This window comes from Thamnophis elegans, chromosome 9 (genome assembly GCF_009769535.1).
Source record: "Thamnophis elegans isolate rThaEle1 chromosome 9, rThaEle1.pri, whole genome shotgun sequence".
NCBI lineage: Eukaryota > Metazoa > Chordata > Lepidosauria > Squamata > Colubridae > Thamnophis > Thamnophis elegans.
The window spans coordinates 20644066-20665000 of record NC_045549.1 but is presented as its reverse complement, the minus strand read 5'-3'; the positions used below and the strand labels follow the sequence as shown (position 1 = coordinate 20665000).

The 20935-nt window shown below is 39.3% G+C and overlaps 2 protein-coding genes across 2 annotated transcripts in view; one reads left to right on the top strand and one right to left on the bottom strand.

Moving 5' to 3' along the window:
- MTTP (microsomal triglyceride transfer protein) overlaps positions 1-1465 on the bottom strand; it is a 39754-nt gene extending 38289 nt beyond the window's left edge. The window contains exon 1 of the mRNA XM_032223785.1: positions 1272-1465. Coding sequence (XP_032079676.1) covers positions 1272-1362 — 91 coding nt within the window. The 5' untranslated portion in view covers positions 1363-1465. The remainder of the gene's footprint in view (positions 1-1271) is intronic.
- A 3167-nt stretch (positions 1466-4632) lies between these two features.
- TRMT10A (tRNA methyltransferase 10A) lies at positions 4633-20552 on the top strand. The gene is given in 9 exon segments (XM_032224459.1): positions 4633-5199; positions 7007-7209; positions 7640-7802; positions 9705-9776; positions 11148-11222; positions 13034-13183; positions 17027-17132; positions 18573-18622; positions 18624-20552. Coding segments are annotated over 8 exon segments (945 nt in total). The 5' UTR covers positions 4633-5199; positions 7007-7009; the 3' UTR covers positions 18753-20552.
- The last annotated feature ends 383 nt before the right edge of the window (positions 20553-20935 follow it).

The following is a 20935-nucleotide window of genomic DNA, read 5'->3' as shown; positions in this document are numbered from 1 at the left end:
CTTCCGTATTTGCTTTTCAATGGAATATAACCATCACCTCTTCACACAGATTGTAATAAAGTAGTTGGAATGAAACATTGAATCATTTCTTCTACCCTACTATTTAAATTATCAGCTAAGCTCATTTTCAATTTGATCACTGAACAGAGGCAGTCCTATAAATTGGCTCTCCATACTAGCATATTTTTTAAAATCTCTTGTTGTAGTTGTAGTTAATGCTTGTTAAATATCCTACTTCCAAAGTCAAAGGAACATAGTTCTGTTTATAAAGACATACATCTTGAAACCTAGAAATTCTATCTTGATCTCTTGCATTATGCAGCTGTTTATCTTATACTCCTGTAGACTGATAGGCTTAACTACCCCTTCCTTCCAAATATAGCTAGCTACCTTTCTTTCTCATTGATAGACCCAGTATCTAAACAGTTTATGGTTTACCATTAACATTTTACAGGCAGATTATCTGTCATTGTTTTAACAGGACATTCCAAGATACTTAAGAACATGGAGATTTAAAGAAGTTGATGCACTGCACTGTGTGCTAAACAACGTTGCTGTAAATAGTTGTCATACATTAGATCAAACAGATCTCTATTGAAAAGCTGCGTTGGTATTATATTCTAATTCTGAATCACTTCAGACCAATATGAAAAAAATATAAAAAGACAGATTGAAAAAAATTGCTGGATAGCAGGTGAAGTCTTTGATGAGATATATTATATTTACATTATTGTTTAAATGTGTGCATGTGCAAATGTACATATAGTTAATTCACACAAAACCTATATTAGTGGGAATAAAGTTCTCTTCTTTATTCAGATAATGACACCCTCAACCAATTTTTGCAAAACCAACAAATATTCCATGCCCTGAAAAGCAAATACATGTCAACCATTGGGCATGTCTACATAAAATGTTAATAATTGGCAGCGGAAACTGTTCAGAAATAATTCCCATTGGTTTAAAAAAATCTGGCCCAGATTAGAAATACTATTTTCTTAAACTTTTTTAAGTAGATTCCTGTGAATAGTTTCACTGTTAAAGCAGAAATCCAAAAGAATAAAGACCTAACTTGCTCCAAACTATTGATGTCTCACAAAGCAATCAATTTAACATAATCTGCCCCACCTCAACCCCCACCTCCCAATTAATTCAAAATGATCTAGATAGAAGAGAGTCACATAAGTAAAATCTACAATGTACCTTCACTTCTCTCATTAAAAGACAGAAACACATCTATTAATGCAAGTCAAAAGATTAAAGCAACTTACCTTTGACTGATGCTGAATATGTGGAAATGATGCATGGGAAAAGCACCGTAAGAAGAACCATGGCTGGCTTACATAAAATACAAATTATCATATTGGAACTAATGTAAGGAAATTGTGAAGTAACTGCTTTGATTGAAATGAAATCTACAAAGAAGTGTTCTATCTGCCACAATGGTGTTTATCTAGATGTAGTAAGAGTCAGATTCCAAATTCCACACTTGGGTACTAAGTTCATTAAAGGGCTTTCTAGTTAATTATTGAAAACTGAGATAATTTGGGTTTAAATATTTTATTCTTTTCTTAAGCTTTCATTACATGCTAAAAGATGTACAAATGTTAGCCAGCGTACTATATGTACATTTGCTCAACTTCTTTTATATTTTGTAAATGCAATGGGAATTATTGCAAAAGACATATGATGGCTAAACCTCATGAAAAAATACTCTTTTAAATCTTTGCACTGTGTGGCATTATGTCTTTAAGAACTTTAAAACATATTTTGTCCTTCCTATGTCTTTGCCCTAAATGCTTTTATTGTGCCACTGTCTTATTCCTAATTTATAACAGAAAACAGACACTTTGAAACCCCTTCATGGATTATTGCCTTGTTGTGGCAAAGGGGTTTTGAAAAACTATTTTCACTTGTTTGCAGCATTCCTGGAACGAAATTATAGCCAGAGTACACTCTCTGTTTAAACCTAACAACTGCACAAAGTTGCTATGAGTTAGGAAGCATAAACATTTTATCATTATGGTTGGTCACTTCATCAGCCAGATGTTTAGACTAGTTTTGGCATTTTTGATCCTTGTCTTTCCCAAGGATCTTGGATAGGCAGACATTGTTGTTTGGTGGTATTAAAGGTATTGCAGCAGGATGTAAGGCTGTTTCAAGTAAACTGCATTATTATTTGTTCACAACATTGTGAAGTCACAGCTGCCAGATTTTTAGCTGGTGTTGGTACTGAGTTCTTCCCAAGAATTTAGGATTATAGGTAGTCCTTGATTTAAAATCACAATTAAACTCTACATTTTTATTGCTAAGCAAGATAGTTAAGTGAGTTTTGCTCCATTTTACAACCTTTCTTGCCACAATTAAGTGACTCACTGCAGTTGTTAAGTTAGTACTGCAGATGTAAAGCGAATCTGGCCTCCCTAGTGACTTTGCTTGTCAGAAGGTTGCAAACAGTGATCGCATGATCCCAGGGCACTGCAACCATCATAAATATGAACAAGTTGCCAATCATCCTAATTTTAATCACAGGATCATAGCGATGCTGCAATGGTCATAAGTATGAAAACTATTCATGTCACTTTTGTAACTTTGTTGTTACTTTGATCACTAAACAAATGGTTGCAAGTCGAGGACCATCTGCATTATGGTTCATTGCAGAGTCAGCTGGATGTACAGACTGGATCTGACATTTTAATCCATCTATTGAGTCCTTCCCAAGGACCTGGGATAGGCACGTGTTGATGTATTATGGTATTAGAGGTATTGTCACAGAATTCTTCCAAGTAAAGCTGCCTACTGAAGTAGAAAATCCTCTGGTTTGATCCAGCATTACTCAAGCCAAACCTCTTTCTAGTCCACAATCAGGCTTTCCACATTGATCAATAGCTAAAAGAAAATTCAAAATATGATATGGTGAGAAGGTAGGATTGAGAGACTGGTTTTCCCCATCCAATTGTTTCCAACAACTCATATCCAGAGGCACAACAAATGCCATTTTTAGATTTTCCAGGACACATCTAAATTTAATTATGAGTTGGAAGATATTGTAGCTTCTATTAATTCAAAGGTAAATTGGAATGCATTATTCCAAGGAACATCAAAGTGCTTTTGAGAACAAACAGATTCCCATTTCCAGGATTGCTATTCATATAAATGGTACTGTTCTCTTTGACCTAAACAAGCATTTCCTTTCTATACATTTCATTTTAGTCTTGCTGGCCAGCGTTCCAGGGTTAAAGTCCTATCGCCGTCATAAATTTCCAGAGTCCAAACCATAAAACTCCTTCCATTATCATGAAATGAAGATAATTACTGTTTCTTTGACCAAACTGATTTTTTTAAAAAGAAAAGAAAACCCAACAGTCTTATTCTGCTCTTTTCACAGGCCTCATTTGAATGCTTAGTGGGGGAAATGTCATTTATAAATTTGTTCTGTATATATTACCATCAATACAAACAGTTTGGCAACTAGCTTCCAGACAAGCAAGAAAACCCTAGTGCCAAAGAGAAAATCACTATGCATTACAGTAATAAGAGTGTGGGTAATATCATTATGGACATGCAAACAGGCATGGATCTTTTCAAACATACTCTCACACATTTCTCTTCTTTGCCCTTTTGCTTCTGTCCCAGTGACCCTATGCCAATCATTGCTGTCCATTGGCAGAAACCACCTTGTTTAATTTCCTGCTATAAATAGCATTAGCATTTTCATCAGTCACCCACTAAAAGTCAGAGCTCCAGAGAGCACATGTTTGTGACTGAAGCCTCTGCATGGCCACAAGCCATTGATTAATCCAATTTAAGAAGCATCCTTTTGATTCCAATGATCAGTAAGCAGTCATGACCATTTGTAGTAATCTGGTGATTGCAATGTATTTTTTTACAATAATATATCCACCAATCCCCAAACATCCAATGATAAAAAATGTGATGTGCCATGCTGAGTTCTATAAGAAACCTATCCATATATTAGCTCACTATGTAGCAATATTTTCTGTGAAGGTATATTTTATATATTAATTTTCATTTTAAATCTGCTTCTGCAACCTATGAAATAAGCTAGAATAGAATAACAGAGTTGGAAGGGACCTTGGAGGTCTTCTAGTCCAACCTCCTGCTTAGGCAGGAAACCCTACACCATTTCAGACAAATGGTGGAGCATTCACAACTTCTGGAAACAAGTTGTTCCACTGATTAATTGGTCTGTCCGAAAATTTCTTCTCAGTTCTAAGTTGCTTCTCTCTGATTAGTTTCCACCCATTGCTTGTTCTACCCTCAAGTGGTTTGGGAAATAGTTTGACTCCCTCTTCTTTGTGGCAACCCCTGATATATTGGAACACTGCTATCATGTCTTCCCTAGTCCTTCTTTTCATTAAACTAGACATACCCAGTTCCTGCAACCGTTCTTCATAAGTTTTAGTCCCCTAATCATCTTTGTTGCTCTTCTCTGCACTCTTTCTAGAGTCTCCACATCTTTTTTACCTCGTGTCCACCAAAACTGCATGCAGTATTCAAAGTGTGGCCTTACCAAGGCATTATAAAGTGGAATTAACACTTCACCTAATCTTGATTCTATCCCTCTGTTTATGCAGCCTAGAACTGTTGGCTCATATTTAAATGGTTGTCCACTAGGACTCCAAGATCTCACAGTTAAATCCTCTTCGCTAAATCCTCAGTTGAAAATATCTGAATGGGAAAGATATCTTGTGTAACGTAGGCTTCCTAATCAGGCATTAATGCTGCAGATTCAAAAGCCAAGGGCATTTTTTGAAACCCGCTGAACTATCTTAAGTGTCTTATCAATTATGCACAGCAAAAGCACGTGCACTAAATCACATCTGGATTATTGAACCAGATGTGAAATACTTCTTCAGACAAGCGTTTGTAGGTCAATACATTTAAAAAGGCAGTAGGGTCTTCTTTTTAAATGTAAAATAAAAAATAAAATTGATTTAACACCCTCCCAAACAACAAACGACAGTATTAAAAAAACGCAAAAGCGAGGAGCCGGGGAGGAGCTTTTCCACCACAACCCCGCCTACTACGTCACGAGACTGAGATAGTGCGTCATTAGTCCGCGTCGAACGGCGCCACTGCGGTCTTGGGCGTCAGCGGCGCGGAGGGAAGGGCTAGCCCGGCTTCCTGGTCCTTCGGCGGTGGCCGTTGCTCCTGGTTCGTGCGCTGGGTTGCGAGGTAAGAGAGAGGGAGAAAGAGAAAGACAAATCCTTCTTCTTAGCTCGGTCGGTGGCGAAGTCACGTTTCTTCTCAGCCTTCCTCCCCAACAGTTTCAGCAGTCGAGTCCGATTTTGTCCAGCTAGCGCTGCCTGGCAGCCATGTTGGCTGGGGCACGATGGGAGTTGTAGTCCCACCCTGCTGCCAAAGAGTCCGTCCAGGGCCTGGCTGAACCGCTCGGCTCCTTATTCTCCCCGAGGCGACTCCCGGCCCATCCTGCCTTTAACCACTAAAAACTTTTGAAACTTTCAGAATTCTATGGGTAAAGTTCATAATTTGAAATGGAAACAAAAGGATGTAAAGCATCTGTCCTTCCAAACTTCATCTCTTCAATATATGTTAGAATTAGAAGGTCCAGGCTTCCTAATTTTAAAAAAAGGATAAAATTGTGAGCATCCTTGGGCTGCTGTTGCTTTTGTTGAAATGACATAACTAGTATTTTATCACGTTTTACCATCCTCCCTACCTTTCCCTGCCCCCCCCCCCAATGTAGAAGGGTGGGGCTCGATGCTTCTGCTAGACCTACAAAATTGACTCCCAGACACTGCTGGAGAAAATTGAAAGTCATCATTTCTTGCAATTTAAATTGTTTCAGGAAAATATATTCTCTTAAAGTAATGGAATAAAGTATGGATATTTTATATCCTATTATTGTCAGTTTGACACAAAGCATTTGAAAGAGGTTCTTTGCAGTGCAGGTTTGCACACAATCTTTGAAAGCTGCCCCTGGTTTGTCTGCATGCTTATGTAGCCATCCAGGAGGGTTCACCGACAAAACCGCGCCCGACTAAACCACGTCGCTGACGTCATCAACAGGGCGACAACAGCGCAGAGACAGAAGCATGCTGTAAACCCTAAACCTAAAATTAACCCCTAAACCTAAACCTAACCTCCCTAAACCTAACCCTTAACCTAAACCTAATCCTAACCCTTAACCTAACCCTAAACCTAACCCTTACCTTAAGTTGAATCAGCTTGCTTTCAAGGCGCTATTTAAAGTGACCTTCTTTCTCCGCGCTGGCTGTTGTCGCCCTGTTGATGACGTCAGTGACGTGGTTTAGTCAGGTGCGGTTTAGTCGAGCACGGTTTAGTCAAGCGCGGTTTTGACGGGTCACGATCCAGGAGAGGTAATTCTTTTCAATTTTTCAGTGTTGCTACGGTAAGTACCCTTTTCTAAGGCATTGTACAATTCTGTTTTGTTTTTTAGGATTTGGGGATTTTTCCATTTCATTGTGTCAAGTGTCAAGGCTATATTTTGCAACCATATAAACTCTTCATTATTATTTTCTTTACTGATATTTCATCAAATGGTTTGTGATTTCTCTAGTAAAAGTAATAAAATGGAGACGTACTCCAGATAATATTTAAACTGAAAATAATACAATGGCTATTATATGGTTGCAAAATAGAATGTATGATATATCAGGGTAACTAATATCTCTGAATGTTCCTGTTTTATTACAATCCACAAAATTCTGTATCTTTGGCCCATCTATTTGTTTATTTCAATCACAAATGTCTTGAATGTTTACTATTTCTTGTTTATTGGCATTCTATGTGTTTGTGTATGCATTTTAATACAAATTATGAAATAATGATTTTTCCCCCTTCATAATTTGTATGTTAGGCAGAGAATCCTTATATTCAACTGCTTTAGACAAGTTTTAAATATATATTTTAGGTACAATTTTTAAATAATATATATTCTGTTCAGCTTTCAGGCTTCAGCTTTCTAATAATCAAATTATTGTTGTTGTTTTCTTTGAAGCTCATGTCTTCAAGAATGCCACCAGAAAACTTTAAAACAACCACCATTACTGATACAGAGGAAAAGGTGAAATGTAACGTTGATGAGGTAGAAATTAAAGAATTGCCACTGGAAAAGATGGAGAATATTGAAACTATGTCAAAAAGACAAAGAAAGAAGCTAATAAAGCAGAAACAATGGGAAGAACAAAGAGTCTTGCGCAAGTATGGTTTGTTTTCTTATAAAAAGGATGGATTTTATTATTAGGCACTTCTGGACTGATTTATTTTATTGCTCCCCAGTTTCTTCCATGAAAAAGTTCAGAACTAAGCCTGAGGATTATATGATGTCATCCTGTCCTTTTCTCTGCTTCCTTTACATTGGAGAGGAGTGAACAAATGTGTACTCTCTCTCATCCTGTGTGATGAAAGACTTCTAGGAAACTCTTATGACCCTATCTGATTTCACACTGTATAAGTGGTTGTCTTACTGGACAAATGAAATAATAGGTTATATATAAATATCTACAAATCTTTTTGTTTTCTTCTGGCCTTCCTTTCCACATTTCAAATATGCTTTTTGTTTTCATGACTCATTATTATAGACTCATGATTCATTAGTGAGTAATATAGTAAAGTTTTGTTTCCATTTCAGGCAAAAACGTAAAGAAAAACGCTTGAAGAGAAAAATGGAGCGCCAGTCTCAGCTGGAATCAAACAGTGAAGGGAGTGTCAGGAAACGTATGCGTAGGGATATTGTTCCAAGTCCACTTCGGCTTATAATAGACTGCAGTTTTGACAATTTAATGGAATTAAAGGTAAATGGAAATGATATTTAAGAACAAATTCCAAGTGTCTTAACTGATGGATGGATTAAAATATTATATCAAGTTATTGTCAACTCATTGCAATCATTTAGATTTTGAAGTTATTTTCCAAAATCCCCAAAATATAGGTAATCTGGAGTTAATGACAACAGACTGTGACTGTTCGAAATTACAGTGACGTTTTAAGCTGGCAGGGAAGCTTGCAAATTGTTCCCACCACTTTTTTCCCCTGAGGAACTCTGCCACAGAGCTCATGCTCTGTTAGTATGAGGCAGGGGTGGGTTTCAACCGGTTTGCGGCGGTCCCTGCGAACCAGTTGGTCGGCGAACCCAGAAGTAAGTAACTTCCGGGAACGGCGAAGGGCCCACCCACCCGCCCGCGCTCCTCTTACCCGGTTTTGACGAGTTCTGTGCTTCCACGCATGCGCAGGACGCATACAGCGCCTGCGTGATCCTCCAGGAGCAGCTGGAGCATCGCACAGACGCTAGTACGCATGCGTGCACCGCACGCGTGCACGAGGACGCCGCCGGCCCCGTTCCAACCGAACTGGTTGGAACGGGGCAAGAAACCCACCCCTGGTATGAGGTCAGGCCTCAACCCTTCCCCCATCCAAACACACTTGCGCCTTGCAGCAGCCCTCTTTCCCCACCCTCAGGTACTTGGACCTTACACCAGCATCCCCTCCAGCTTACCCGCATTTATTCTTTGCATCAGCAATCTCTCTTTAGCTCCCACACATTCGCACCTTGCAACAGCACTCTCTTTCCAACCTGCACACAATCACAGCAGCTCTCCTCCCCACTCAACATGCACTCACAGCTTGCTACAGCAGCCAATTCCAAGCCCATGTACACTCATGCCTCACAGCAGCATCTCATCCCCATCCCATAAGCACTTATTGCAGTATCCTTCCATCTTGCCTCACTCTGTAATGCTCGCCCTCCTTCCTGCAAGCCCCTGGGGACTTGAGACTTCCTGCCGACTTCTACACTGATTTTGGGGGAGGCTCGTTGCAATCATGAGAATGTGAATGAGATGTTCTCATTTAAATAACCCATGATTCTCACTTAACAATGGTAATAAGCCCTGCTAGGATTGCTGTTGCTAAGAGATGCAGTCATGTGACATTGCACTTTGTTGACCACATTGTTTAGCAATGGAAATTAATATTTGAACTAAATTCATTCAAAAGAATTTTTGGAAAAATGTTAAAAACTTGAGGAATTAATGTAGAATTAATGAAGGAACAGGACTGAAGAAGTAAGGTTTAACCTAGTACAAAATGTATGCTTCATTTTTGTGTGTATGCCTTTGGGTCAGCATTAACTCTTCACAACTGCCTGGACTAGTCCCTGCAGTTACTTTAACAAGATTTTGGGAAATGTCTTGCCCAACTAGAACCCACGATCTTCTGTTTTCCAGCCTGGTTCCTTAACCATGTCACCAGACTGGCTGTCATATGTATGTTAGTGTTACATGACAAAAACTACCAATATTCTCAATAGGTTTAGAAAAATTTGTGTAAATTATAAATTGCTTGTATAGTTTAATTTTAGAAATATTGTCATTTTTCATTTCATTCACTTAGGCATCATTTCGAAGCCATAATATACTTGGCCATGTATGCAGCATTGCTGCCCAGATATCTTTAATCAGATTGTTGGCTTTATCTAGATGATTTTTAGAGTGATGAGCTAGTGAAAAAAAAGTGAGCGAGCTCAGAAAACCTCTATACTTCTAGTATGCTTTCTCCAGGTATATGTTTTAGAAGTAATTTCTGTTGGTTAAAAGCTTCCTTTCTTTCTATTTAGCGTCTCTCTGACTCTCTTGGTTAAAGCATTTTGTGATGCTTTCTCTGAAGAACAGTATAAAAACAAATTGTATTATATACAGGATGTCAAGAAACTTCACAAGCAAATTCAGAGGTGTTACGCAGAAAATCGTAAAGCACTTCATCCTGTTCAGGTATGTCAGTCCAAGTAACCTCCAAATATCCTTCTTTGATGACTTTCTTAGTGTTATGCAATACATATGAAAGATACTTTTAATGTAACATTATTATTATACTTGCATTTTTAGCATACTTAAACATAATTTAAAGATTTCTAGATATGTGACAGTACAAATGTCCATGTGTCAAAATATAGTTGCCATACCTATCGTGAGTTTACACATGCTATGGATAATTTAAAGTACTGATTGCCATGGGTTTGTTTTCATGCTACAAAATGTCTTAGGTAACAATGCACACATACAGAGAAAAGGAGCAAGAAGTGGTAAGGAAAGACGTTAATCCATTGAGATAAGAAGAAAAATATAAAATATGGCTAAAGGTAGTTTATAGTAGTCCATTCAATAGATCTCTCCATATCTTTCTACTTTTTTCAATCCAGGTTTTTAAAAAATAAATAAATCAGGGAGGAGGGGTGCAAAATGGGATAGCCAGGAAAAATCCTTGCTTTGTGGGTAAGGATTTCGAGAGGAGCTCCCAAGTGGGGAGAAGGAGCCTTGGGAAAAAAATGAGTTGGCTTCTCTGCTTTGCTTTTAAATGCACATAGGTGTGCGTTTCTCCGTTTTCTTTCCTATCGCTGGTATAAGGCTCTCGCTGGAGGCTGGATGGCCTTTCTGGGGCTTGTTATTTACACACAACACACTATAACCCCTTCTATGGCCCTGTCATTCCAAGTAGAGTCTTGCACCCTGCGACGGGGCCACCTCCAGCACTCCTCTGCCACATTCCTTGCCTCTTAGTGCCCCCCTGCCGTCCCCCTTGCCTCTTAGCGCCCTCCTGCTGCCCCACCTTGCCTCTTAGCACCCCCCTAAGTCCCCAGGGCCCACTTTGGGAACCACTGCACTAAATCATACCTAGCCACTGTATGAACTTTAATATAGCAACTGCGCAGCAAGGCACAGGCCATATCTAGCCTCATAAATGATGTGACACCTCATACAGATACACTGCAGATTTCATGGAAAAGGCATTCCACTGAGCAGCTTGGGAGGTTTTTTCTACCAAGTTGTACTTGACAACTTATATTGCACATGACATTAGTGAATGCCAGGATGGTTATAAAAACTTTATAAACTAATTCTTGGTAGGGTTATATGGTTCCATACTTCTTATTTCATCTATAGTCTGTCTAACGTTTGCCAAACATTATTTGGGTCTTTATGTAACATCGCAGAATCACCTAAAGTGTGTACAAAAAACACCCCTTTGGACTTCCAGCTCTTTAAGTTATTGACCTGTTTGAGGTGAAACTAAAATGTGTAAAATATGAAATATATGCTCCTACAAAATAATCAATAAATGTTGCATGCATTTTTATTCCCTAGTTTTACTTGACTAGTCACGGAGGACAGCTGAAGGACAATATGAATGAAACAGACAAGGGATGGATAAATTGGAAGGTGCTAGCAATTTAAGTATATAATTTTAATTAATTATTACAATTTTTAAAAAATGGATCAATTTCTTTGATTTGAATTTGACGGGAACTGTCTCAACATTATCAATTGTCAGATTGCTAGACTATGAACTTTGCCTTCAGTAAAATGAAACTACTGATTTCATTTTAGTTACAACAGTTCATTTAGTGAACATTTGAAGTTGCAATGGCACTGAAAATAGTAACTTATGACTCTTCATCACCTGCATGACCATTTCCAGCTTCCCTATGATGGTACGATCAGAATTCAAATGTTGAGCAACTGACATGTGTTGGTGAAGTTGCAGTGTCCCAAGGTCATGTAATCACCCTTTGATACCTGACAGACAGAGTCAGCAGGGAAATCAGATTCATTTAACAACCATGTTGCTAACTTAATAACTGCTGTGATTCACAACAGCGGTGGTAAGAAAGGTCATAAAATGAGGCAAAATGTACTTCACTGTCTTGCTTAGCCACAGAAATTTTGGTCTCAATTATGGTCATAAGTCAAAGATTGCCTCTATTTTATGATGACTGAGTGACTTACAAATAAGTGCCTTCTTCATTTTAGCTATAATCTTTCCAATATTCTATTTATAGTATAGATCTGTGATGGTGAACCTATGGCACACACACCACAGGTGGCACACAGAGCCATACCTGCTGGCACATGAGCCGTCAGCTCCAGTGCGCATGCCAGACAGCGGATTTTCGCCCTCCCCAAGCTTCAGGAAAGCCTCCAGAGCCTGAGGAGGGTAAAAAATGGATCCAATGGGCCTACCAGAAGTTCAGAAATGATCGTTTCCTGCTTTCAGAGGGCCTCCGGGGGGCCGGGGGAGGCTTTGCATTATGGGTGCCGGCACATGTGTGTGCTATTGCGCATTTGCATTTTTGGCACCCAACAACAAAAAGGTTAGCCATTACTGGTATAGTTTTCTTAGTACAGGCATAGAATGAATGAATGAATGAATGTATGAATGAATGAATGAATGAATATAGATAGATAGATAGATAGATAGATAGATAGATAGATAGATAGATAGATAGATAGATAGATATAGATATAGATATATAGCAATAGCAGTTAGACTTATATACCGCTTCATAGGGCTTTCAGCCCTCTAAGCGGTTTACAGAGTCAGCATATTGCCCCCACAGTCTGGGTCCTCATTTCACCCCCCTCGGAAGGATGGAAGGCTGAGTCAACCTTGAGCCGGTGAGATTTGAACTGCTGAACTGCAGATAACAGTCAGCTGAAGTGGCCTGCAGTACTGCACCCTAACCACTGCACCACCTCGGCTCATTTAACATTATATGTATATGTGTGTGTGTGTGTGTGTGTGTGTGTATGCATTTATGTATATATCTATTTAGAGTTACAACCCCCGGTATGCCCAAATATGGGAGGAAGATCACTACTTCCATTCTCTGTCCTTCGGCTCGTCACAAGAGACCATCCAGACAGAAACCCAATATTTTTACTGTTGCCTTTTTGTTACATTTGTTGTATTTGTGCTGATAAATAATTAAAGGGAGACTAGTATAGATCTATTTCAAGCTATTTAGCTCTCATCAGCTAGCTATACCCTTACTGGGAATCGAACCTGTGTTGTATTGCATCTTAGGCAGATGTGTTAACCACTAAGCCACAGAGTTCGACTCCTTATCAGCCAAGCCAGGGTGAAAGGTATCTATTTAGAGTTACATACACACACACACACACACATATTCAAAGTAGTGAAAAATCTGTAGTTTAAAAATAATTTATGTCTTTGTGTTTATGTCTTGAAGGATATTCAAATTAAATCAGCTCATTATAGTGAGTTCGTGAAAAAAGAAGATCTTGTTTACCTCACCTCAGATTCTCCAGATGTCTTGAGTGAATTAGATGAATCAAAAGCCTATGTTATTGGAGGCTTGGTTGATCACAATCATCACAAGGTAGATGATTAATTAAATGTGCATGCATACTTGAAAAAAATATTATTGATGTCTACCATGTTTTCCTGAAAATAAGACCTAACCAGAAAATAAGCCCTAGCCTAATTTCTAGCATGGTCCTAATATGTGTGGGACAATGGGCTGATGGTGTCCAGCAGTAGCCACAGCCCACACAGCACAGGTGATTACCTGTCCAGAGGAAGAGGCAGGTGATCCTGGTGTGCCCCGCAGGCAAGCCGAGAGATAGTGGGACAAAGTGGACAGGTAGCTCCGAGAGGCTCATTTTTGCATCTCTTGGCTTGCCTCTGGCCCAGGAATGCTAGTCTTCCCTCCCTCCCCAACCCCCCGTGTTGGTGCCACTGCACAAAGATGAGCCTCCTAAGGCCAACTGCCCGCTCCAGCCCACTGACTCAGTTTTTCCGTGGCCTGCACGCCGCGTCCAAATTGCCTGCTTCCCCCCTGCATCTCTGCCTCCCTGTGGTGCTTGGACAGATAATCAACTTGCATGGGCTGCACAACTCTAGACTATGCGTACTGGGGGAGAGGGGGGACGCCAGCTGGGATAATCACCCTGATATTAGTTTAGTTTAGTTTAGTTTATTTGGATTTATAGGCCGCCCTTTTCCCTGAGGGGACTCAGGGCGGCTTACAATCATTAGGGGGGGGGGGGTGAAATTCAAAACAAACAATATGTGCACAAAATAAGTAAAATAATAAAAACACAACTTGCATTCAACATTCACACTCGGGTGGGGCAAATCGAAGACTTATCCCCAGGCCTGTTGGGATAGCCAGGTCTTAAGGGCTGCGCGGAAGGCCTGGACGGTGGTGAGGGTGCGTATCTCAACGGGGAGATCGTTCCACAGGGTCGGAGCTGCAACAGAAAAGGCTCTCCTCCGTGTAGTCGCCAGTCGGCATTGACTGGCAGATGGAATTCGGAGGAGGCCCAGTCTGTGCGATCTTATCGGTCGAAGGGAGGTAATCGGCAGAAGGTGGTCTCTCAAGTACTCAGATCCACTACCATGAAGGGCTTTAAAGGTGGTCAACAGGACCCTGAAGCGCACCCGGAGATCAGGTAGCCAGTGCAGTTCGCGGAGGATGGGTGTTATGTGGGCGAACCGCGGTGCGCCCACTATCACTCGGGCGGCCGCATTCTGGACTAACTGCAGCCGCCGGATGCACTTCAAGGGCAGCCCCATGTAGAGCACGTTTCCCTGAAAATAAGCCCTAATGCCCTAAGATATCACGTTTCCCTGAAAATAAGCCCTAATGCGTCTTTTGGAGTGGGGGAAACTGGGCCTTATTTTCAGGGAAACATGGTAAAAATTAATGGAAAATTAAATGGGATTTATATGAATGTAATTCAGTTTGGAGAATTTGTGACTGTCCATGTGTTATTAAACTAAAACATCCCTTAGTACTGATCATGGTGAGAGTCATTGGAATGTACAGTATTTGTCTTCATTTATATCCTGCACCACAGTTTAGGGTATAACAAAGTCAAATGTAAAAATCAAAAACATAATTGGATAAGTTGGACTTTTATATATTATATGTTGGACAGCTGTCAATAAATCTCATAGATGTTTTTGAAACTGATCTAAGGGCTGACCATTCATTAGAATTAAACAACTTTTAACTTATTCACAATATGCCAGCAGAATTGGGGGCCATTCGTGCTTCTGGGGAAAGAGTAAACCTGGGGTTACCATTGAGGAGGCCTATTTAGAACATGTCCCATGCACCTAAGAAGTGGTAGACCCTCTTTTATTTACAGGCAAAATAGATGGGGTCAGTTCTTTCACATGCCCGATATATCCTGAAGCTGCATTAATAATTATAAAAATATTTAAAAGTATTTTGAATTGGGCCTGAAAACCTACACATAACCAGTATGAGTTCAAAATGGATGCTATCCAAACCTGTTAGGAGCCACTACATTATGTACTGGCTGTAGTTTCTTGGATCATTTTCAAAGACGACCTCATACGGGGCGCATTACAATAGGCTGACCAAATCAGAGCATCAGTTCCTATCATCAAGAGACATTTTGGTTCAAGTAGGATTACACTGGCATATCAGATGGAGCTGGGTGAAGACTTTCTGACCATGGTTTCCACCCTTTTGTCCTGGAGATGCCGTAAATCCTGAAGTCACGGCAAACTCCTTTCAGGAGCATATAAAGTGATATCTCAGCCCAAACTTCTGAACAATTTCCCCTAGGGGTTTTCACGCACCTTTAAATAACGTATTTTGCGGTGTATAAGATGCACCTTTCCTCCCCCCCAAAGAGGGTGAAAATCTGGGTGCATCTTATACACTGAATACAGCATTTTTGGCCTCCCGAAACCTTGCTCCCTTTGTAAAAATGGCCATGCCATTTGGGAGCTTCCAGAATGCTTCTGGGAGCTGGGGAGGGCAAAAATGAGTGAAAAACAGGCCGTGTTTTGCTCGTTTTTCCCCCCAGCCCCCAGGAGCACTCTATAAGCCTCCTAAAGGCTATGTGTGCAATTATTTTGACAAAAACTGGGCCCATTTTTGCAAAAAACAGGTCATTTTTTGCTGTTTATGACCCCCTCCTCCAGCCCCCAGGAGCACTCTACAAGCCTCCTAAAGGCTATGCATAACATTTTTTTGACAAAAAATAGGCCTGTTTTCGTGAAAAACAGGCTATTTTTGGGAGGTCTGTAGAGCGCAAAAACTTTTTTTAAAAAATTGCCTCTTCAAAATCTTTGTGCGGCTTATACTCTGAAAAATATGGTAATATGGAGGAGACCACTGAGCCCTGAGGCACCTGCACTGACTTCTCAGGGGCTCAAGTGCTGATCTCCCAAGTTCACCAGCAGGAACTATTCATTCAAGTAAGAGGATCCATACCATTCCATAAGTAAATGAAATTTCTGTAGATAATGTCACACTACAGATCTTTATTATGGTCACAGGACAGCATATTATCACAACACAGCTATGCTCCGTAACACAAATAACAGCATGTCAGCGGTGCATTTGTGTGGTTAGTATTTCATCCAATACACATTCTGTTATTTTAATCATGTTTATTGTATTGCTAGTATTAAAAATAAATGCCAAAGGAATTTAGTGTCTAATAAAAGTGTCTAATAACACTGTTTATAGCATACATAGGCATACGTTTACAGGAAAATCTGTAGGATGTGTAAATACGGCAAGCTGTTGAATGGTTGGTATGTCCATTATCATTTGTCATCCTCTTACTGTTTCTTTAAAAAGCTTGTATAATTTTTATGGGTTTCTGATGATCTGCCTTCAAGTCATAGTCTAGGGATATATTTTTTTTAGCTTCACCAGCTGTTATTGGTTAATATGGGTAGTTTTGGGACATTATTGAAAATGTGAGTCCAATATTTGTGGAAGTGAGGTTATAGCATAGAATGGATTTGACAAACACAACAAATTTGTGCACAATTTAAGAAAAAAAGCCAGTAATCTTTTGAGGTGTTTCTCTCCATATCAGCTTTGGTTCAGTTCATAAAGAAACTATTTATTTTGGTGAATACATAGTTAATTAGTTAACTTTGTATATAAGCCATGAAAATAAAAGTGAAGTCGTTTCTCAGCATTTTAGGTTATATATATAATAGCTTAATAATTGGTATCTTTTATAAATTAATGCTCTATAAAATGTATGAAACATCTATATGAATGTTCTATAATATGAAACATCTGTAAATCATGCTGTAAAGCTGTGTGATGCATACATTTTATTATGCAAAAATAAGGTGAATTCACTATAAATAAATTACGTGATAATCTCAGGCAATGTAAATTAATAACAAATAGTCATTTTCTCTATTTTGCTTACAGGGAATTACATACAAAAGAGCAAAAGAACAAGGTATAAGGCCTGCACAGCTCCCCCTAGGAAACTTTGTGAAAATGAACAGCAGGAAAGTTCTGGCAGTCAATCATGGTAAGAATTTTTTTCTCCTTATTATTGATTCTACGTTTTGTAAATGAAATTTTTATGCTTTATAATGTCAGAAGCAATTACTATTTCCAGTTGTGATTTCTGATAAATACTGAATATTTTGACAAGCACTTAATTACTACAGCACACAGTTGTCTAGTTCTCAAAATCCTGGAGAACAGTTTATCTACCAGTAATATTTGTGTATTATCACTGTAATATATTAAATAGCCACTGTGCATCACTGAATTACTTAATGAATGAATGAATTTTATTCACAATACACACCTGTTTAACATATTTTCCTAGTTGCTCCTTCACATTGTTTAGTGCAACTGTCAGTAAACAATTCAAATCACAGTAAAGTAAATCACAGGGGCAGAGAAGCTACAGAAGTACTTCCCAACCAGGAAAAAATGCAGTACAATGTACCAGAAGAAAGTTTTGATGCTACAGATATTTTGCTGACAGTAGAAATCAGGAAACTGCTTGGGTATATACAGTATGAAGTGGTTATGATCTTATTTTTATTACATACCCTCAGAAATAATGCAGTGGGTCTCCACCCTGCCCTCAGGTATAGCAGTGTTGGTGAACTTTTTTGGCATCAAGTGCCAAAACAGGAGAACACGCCGGGGAGTGCTGGAAACCAGAAGAGTAGTTTCCCGGTGCACATGGGCACACCCAGAAAGCTGAGCTTCTGTTTTTTTGGTGTACACATGTGCGCCGGTCACCTGGTCTTCCAGTTTCTGGCATGGATGCCGCATGCACATGCGAAGGGCAACTGCCTGACGCGCACAGGTTCAGCTTCCCAGCATGCACACGCACTCTAGGGAGCTGCTCTTCAGTTTCTGGCTCTCCTGCACGCGAGAAGTCCATGTGGTCTGGAACCCAGAAGAGCAAGGGGCGATGGCTGGCGTGCCTGGGGAGATGGCTCGGTGTGCCACTTCCACCACACGTGCCATAGGTTTGCCATCACAGAGCTATAGTGATCATATCGCAAACAGATCTCCAGAGTAACCTGTTTTCTCAATTCCCCATAACATACAGGCTACAAGTTCAGTTAGATGTTAAAAATGCAATTGATTTTGATGAGTCTATTTTTCTTATCTGCAGTCTAGATTAATGCAGTATATCCCATTTAGAAATAGGTTTTAAACATCAATCCTCTTTATAGATGTATGATTTAAAATGTTTGCCATATTACAGAACCTAGGAAGAAAAACATTAAAATAGTTACTTCTCCACTTAAGAACAATAGCATGCTGACTTCTTTTCCAATTAATCATTATTAATAACAATATGTCAAATATGTCAGAATAAGATAATTTTGTGGTTACTGTAGAAGCTTCTAATAATTTGTTTTATTATCTTTATTATCTAATTTTCTTACCTGATCAAATATTTCCCTTTTTAAAAAAAGTGGTTTTCTTTTTCTCATAGTATTTGAAATCATCTTGGCCTATCTGGAAAAGAAGAACTGGGAAGAAGCTTTTTTTTTCTATCTTGCCACAACGAAAAGGGGCCAAACTGCTGCATGAGGCAACTGAGGTGACTGTTGCCTCCTCATGCAAGCAGCAAGAGTCAGGAATTACTCAAGATGAAATCTCCGAAAGGAGCTAAATGTCATTGAAACTGCTACTCATGACATAAGACAGAAAACTTTCCACTTTGGATTTTTGAGATATGCTATACCTCCTTTCTTGGTTTCAAGCACTAGATTTTTGTTACCAAGTTTAAGCTGCATATTTACTCTTAAAATATTTAATAGCATTTAAATATGCAAAAAAAAATGTTGAAAGAGCTTTAAGTTTCCAAGGATGCCAATATTTATTTTCCTTCTTAATCTTTTATTTAATATTTACTGGAAAGTATTTTTTTTTTTTTATTCTGAACCTCACAACAGAATTCTAATCATAATACAGTAAACATTCACCTGGCTGAAATATGTATTGAAACTCATGTTAAGTATGTTTTCTTGTTTATCATTTCCTTGGTTTCATGTTTGTAATATTTGAGATCTTAGTAAAGGCGAGCCATGACATGATCCAACTGCAACTAGAATTGTAGATTAGGAAGAGTAATTTTGCATTTCATTAAGACTTTTTGTTTTAATCCAGTGATGGTGAACCTTTTTCGCCTCGGGTGCCAAAAGCACACGGATGTGCGCTATCCAGCACGCATGCATGCCCACACCAATAATTTAATCACCGTGCCCCCTATGCATGCATGTGTGACATTCCCTGCTACCCCGCGCATGCACACAGGGCTTTTGTAAAGCCTGGGGAGGACGAAAACAGCCTCCCCGCCCCCGAGACCTTCCAGAGGCCTGAAATGTCCATTTCATAACTTCCAGTGGGTCCAGTAGGTCCATTTTTTCACCGTCCAGAGGCTTTCCTGAGGCCAGAGGCCCTCTGGAGACTGAAAAAGCCCTCCCATAGCCTCTGTGGGGGCCCTATACTTACCTGGTATCACGTGGAGACTCCTGGGAAGAGCAGCTGTGGGCGGGCCAGCTGAAAATCAGCTGGCCAGCACATGCATGTACACTGGAGCCAAGCTAGAGCAACGGCTTGCATGCCCACTGATACGGCTCCATGTGCCACCTGTGGCACGCATGCCATAGGTTTGCCATCACGGTTTTAATCTAAATCCTCTTATTCCTGTGCTTGTAGAAACAGGAGAGAAATTTATTTTACATTTCAGCTTTACTGATGCAACCCAACTACAGTTTACATCGTGGACCTAGTTAGTAATTTCTGCAGTAAGAATGAAAATGAAGGTGCATCGTCAGAAACATAAACCTATACAGCAGTTTTTCATAAGACATCTGACATTGTCTAAATGTAAGGAGTTACCATTGTATATCTTTCTCCCCCAAGGTTCAGATACAAACAAGCTAGGCTTTCACAACTTCTGTGCTGTGAATGAATACAAGAATAGGCTCCGCCCCAGGTTCACTGAAATAGTTTTTAATAGTTACATTGACAATATTGACAACATTAAAATTATTGAATGTCCAGAAAGGCATGTTTCCTATGTGCTATAATGTTACATGGCATGATGAAAAAACAAGTCATCTGCTTCAAAGTTAGTTTTCAGAAGTTCAAAATCACTATGAAATTCAGTTATCTTCCAAAAGCTTGAAGTGTTTTAGACAAAGTGAAGAACTTTCATGTGGTTGAAGAAGTTAAGCAAATATCAAAATTAGATGCTAATTAGAATTAAGTTTTATTCTGGCAGACTCATTTCAAAAAGCTGACCAAATTGTGTGAATGGTATAATATGCTTTTAAACTTTTGATTCCTTTTTGCTCATCTTAGTCAACTTTATGTGAAATTTAAAATAATAACAAATGTACTTTCTTTACACACACACACACACACACACACTACCAGTAAATAAAACAGTGTTCAAAGTTGTTAATTAAGTTGTTATTTTACTGAAGTGAAATGACTGGTGGTTTATAAAACTAAATGTGCCTGCTTGAATAATAGAGTTTAGCAGAAAAATGTTATATATAATAGTGGATTCCTTTAGTATTTTTATTTTATTTAGTGTTCATTTAACTCAAATGCACCTTGGTATATATAAACAAATCTAAATTCTAAAATCTAATGGCTTTCCTGTAGAACTGGGGTGTCAAACTCAATTTCATTGAGAGCCGCATCAGGGCTGTGGTTGACCTTGGGGGGGGGGGGATGGCCGACTGAGTGGGCCTGGCCAGCTTGATGCCACTCAATGGGTGTAGCCAACTGGGTGGGTGTGGGCAGCTTAATGCTGGCATGATTTTCGCTTTGGATAGACCG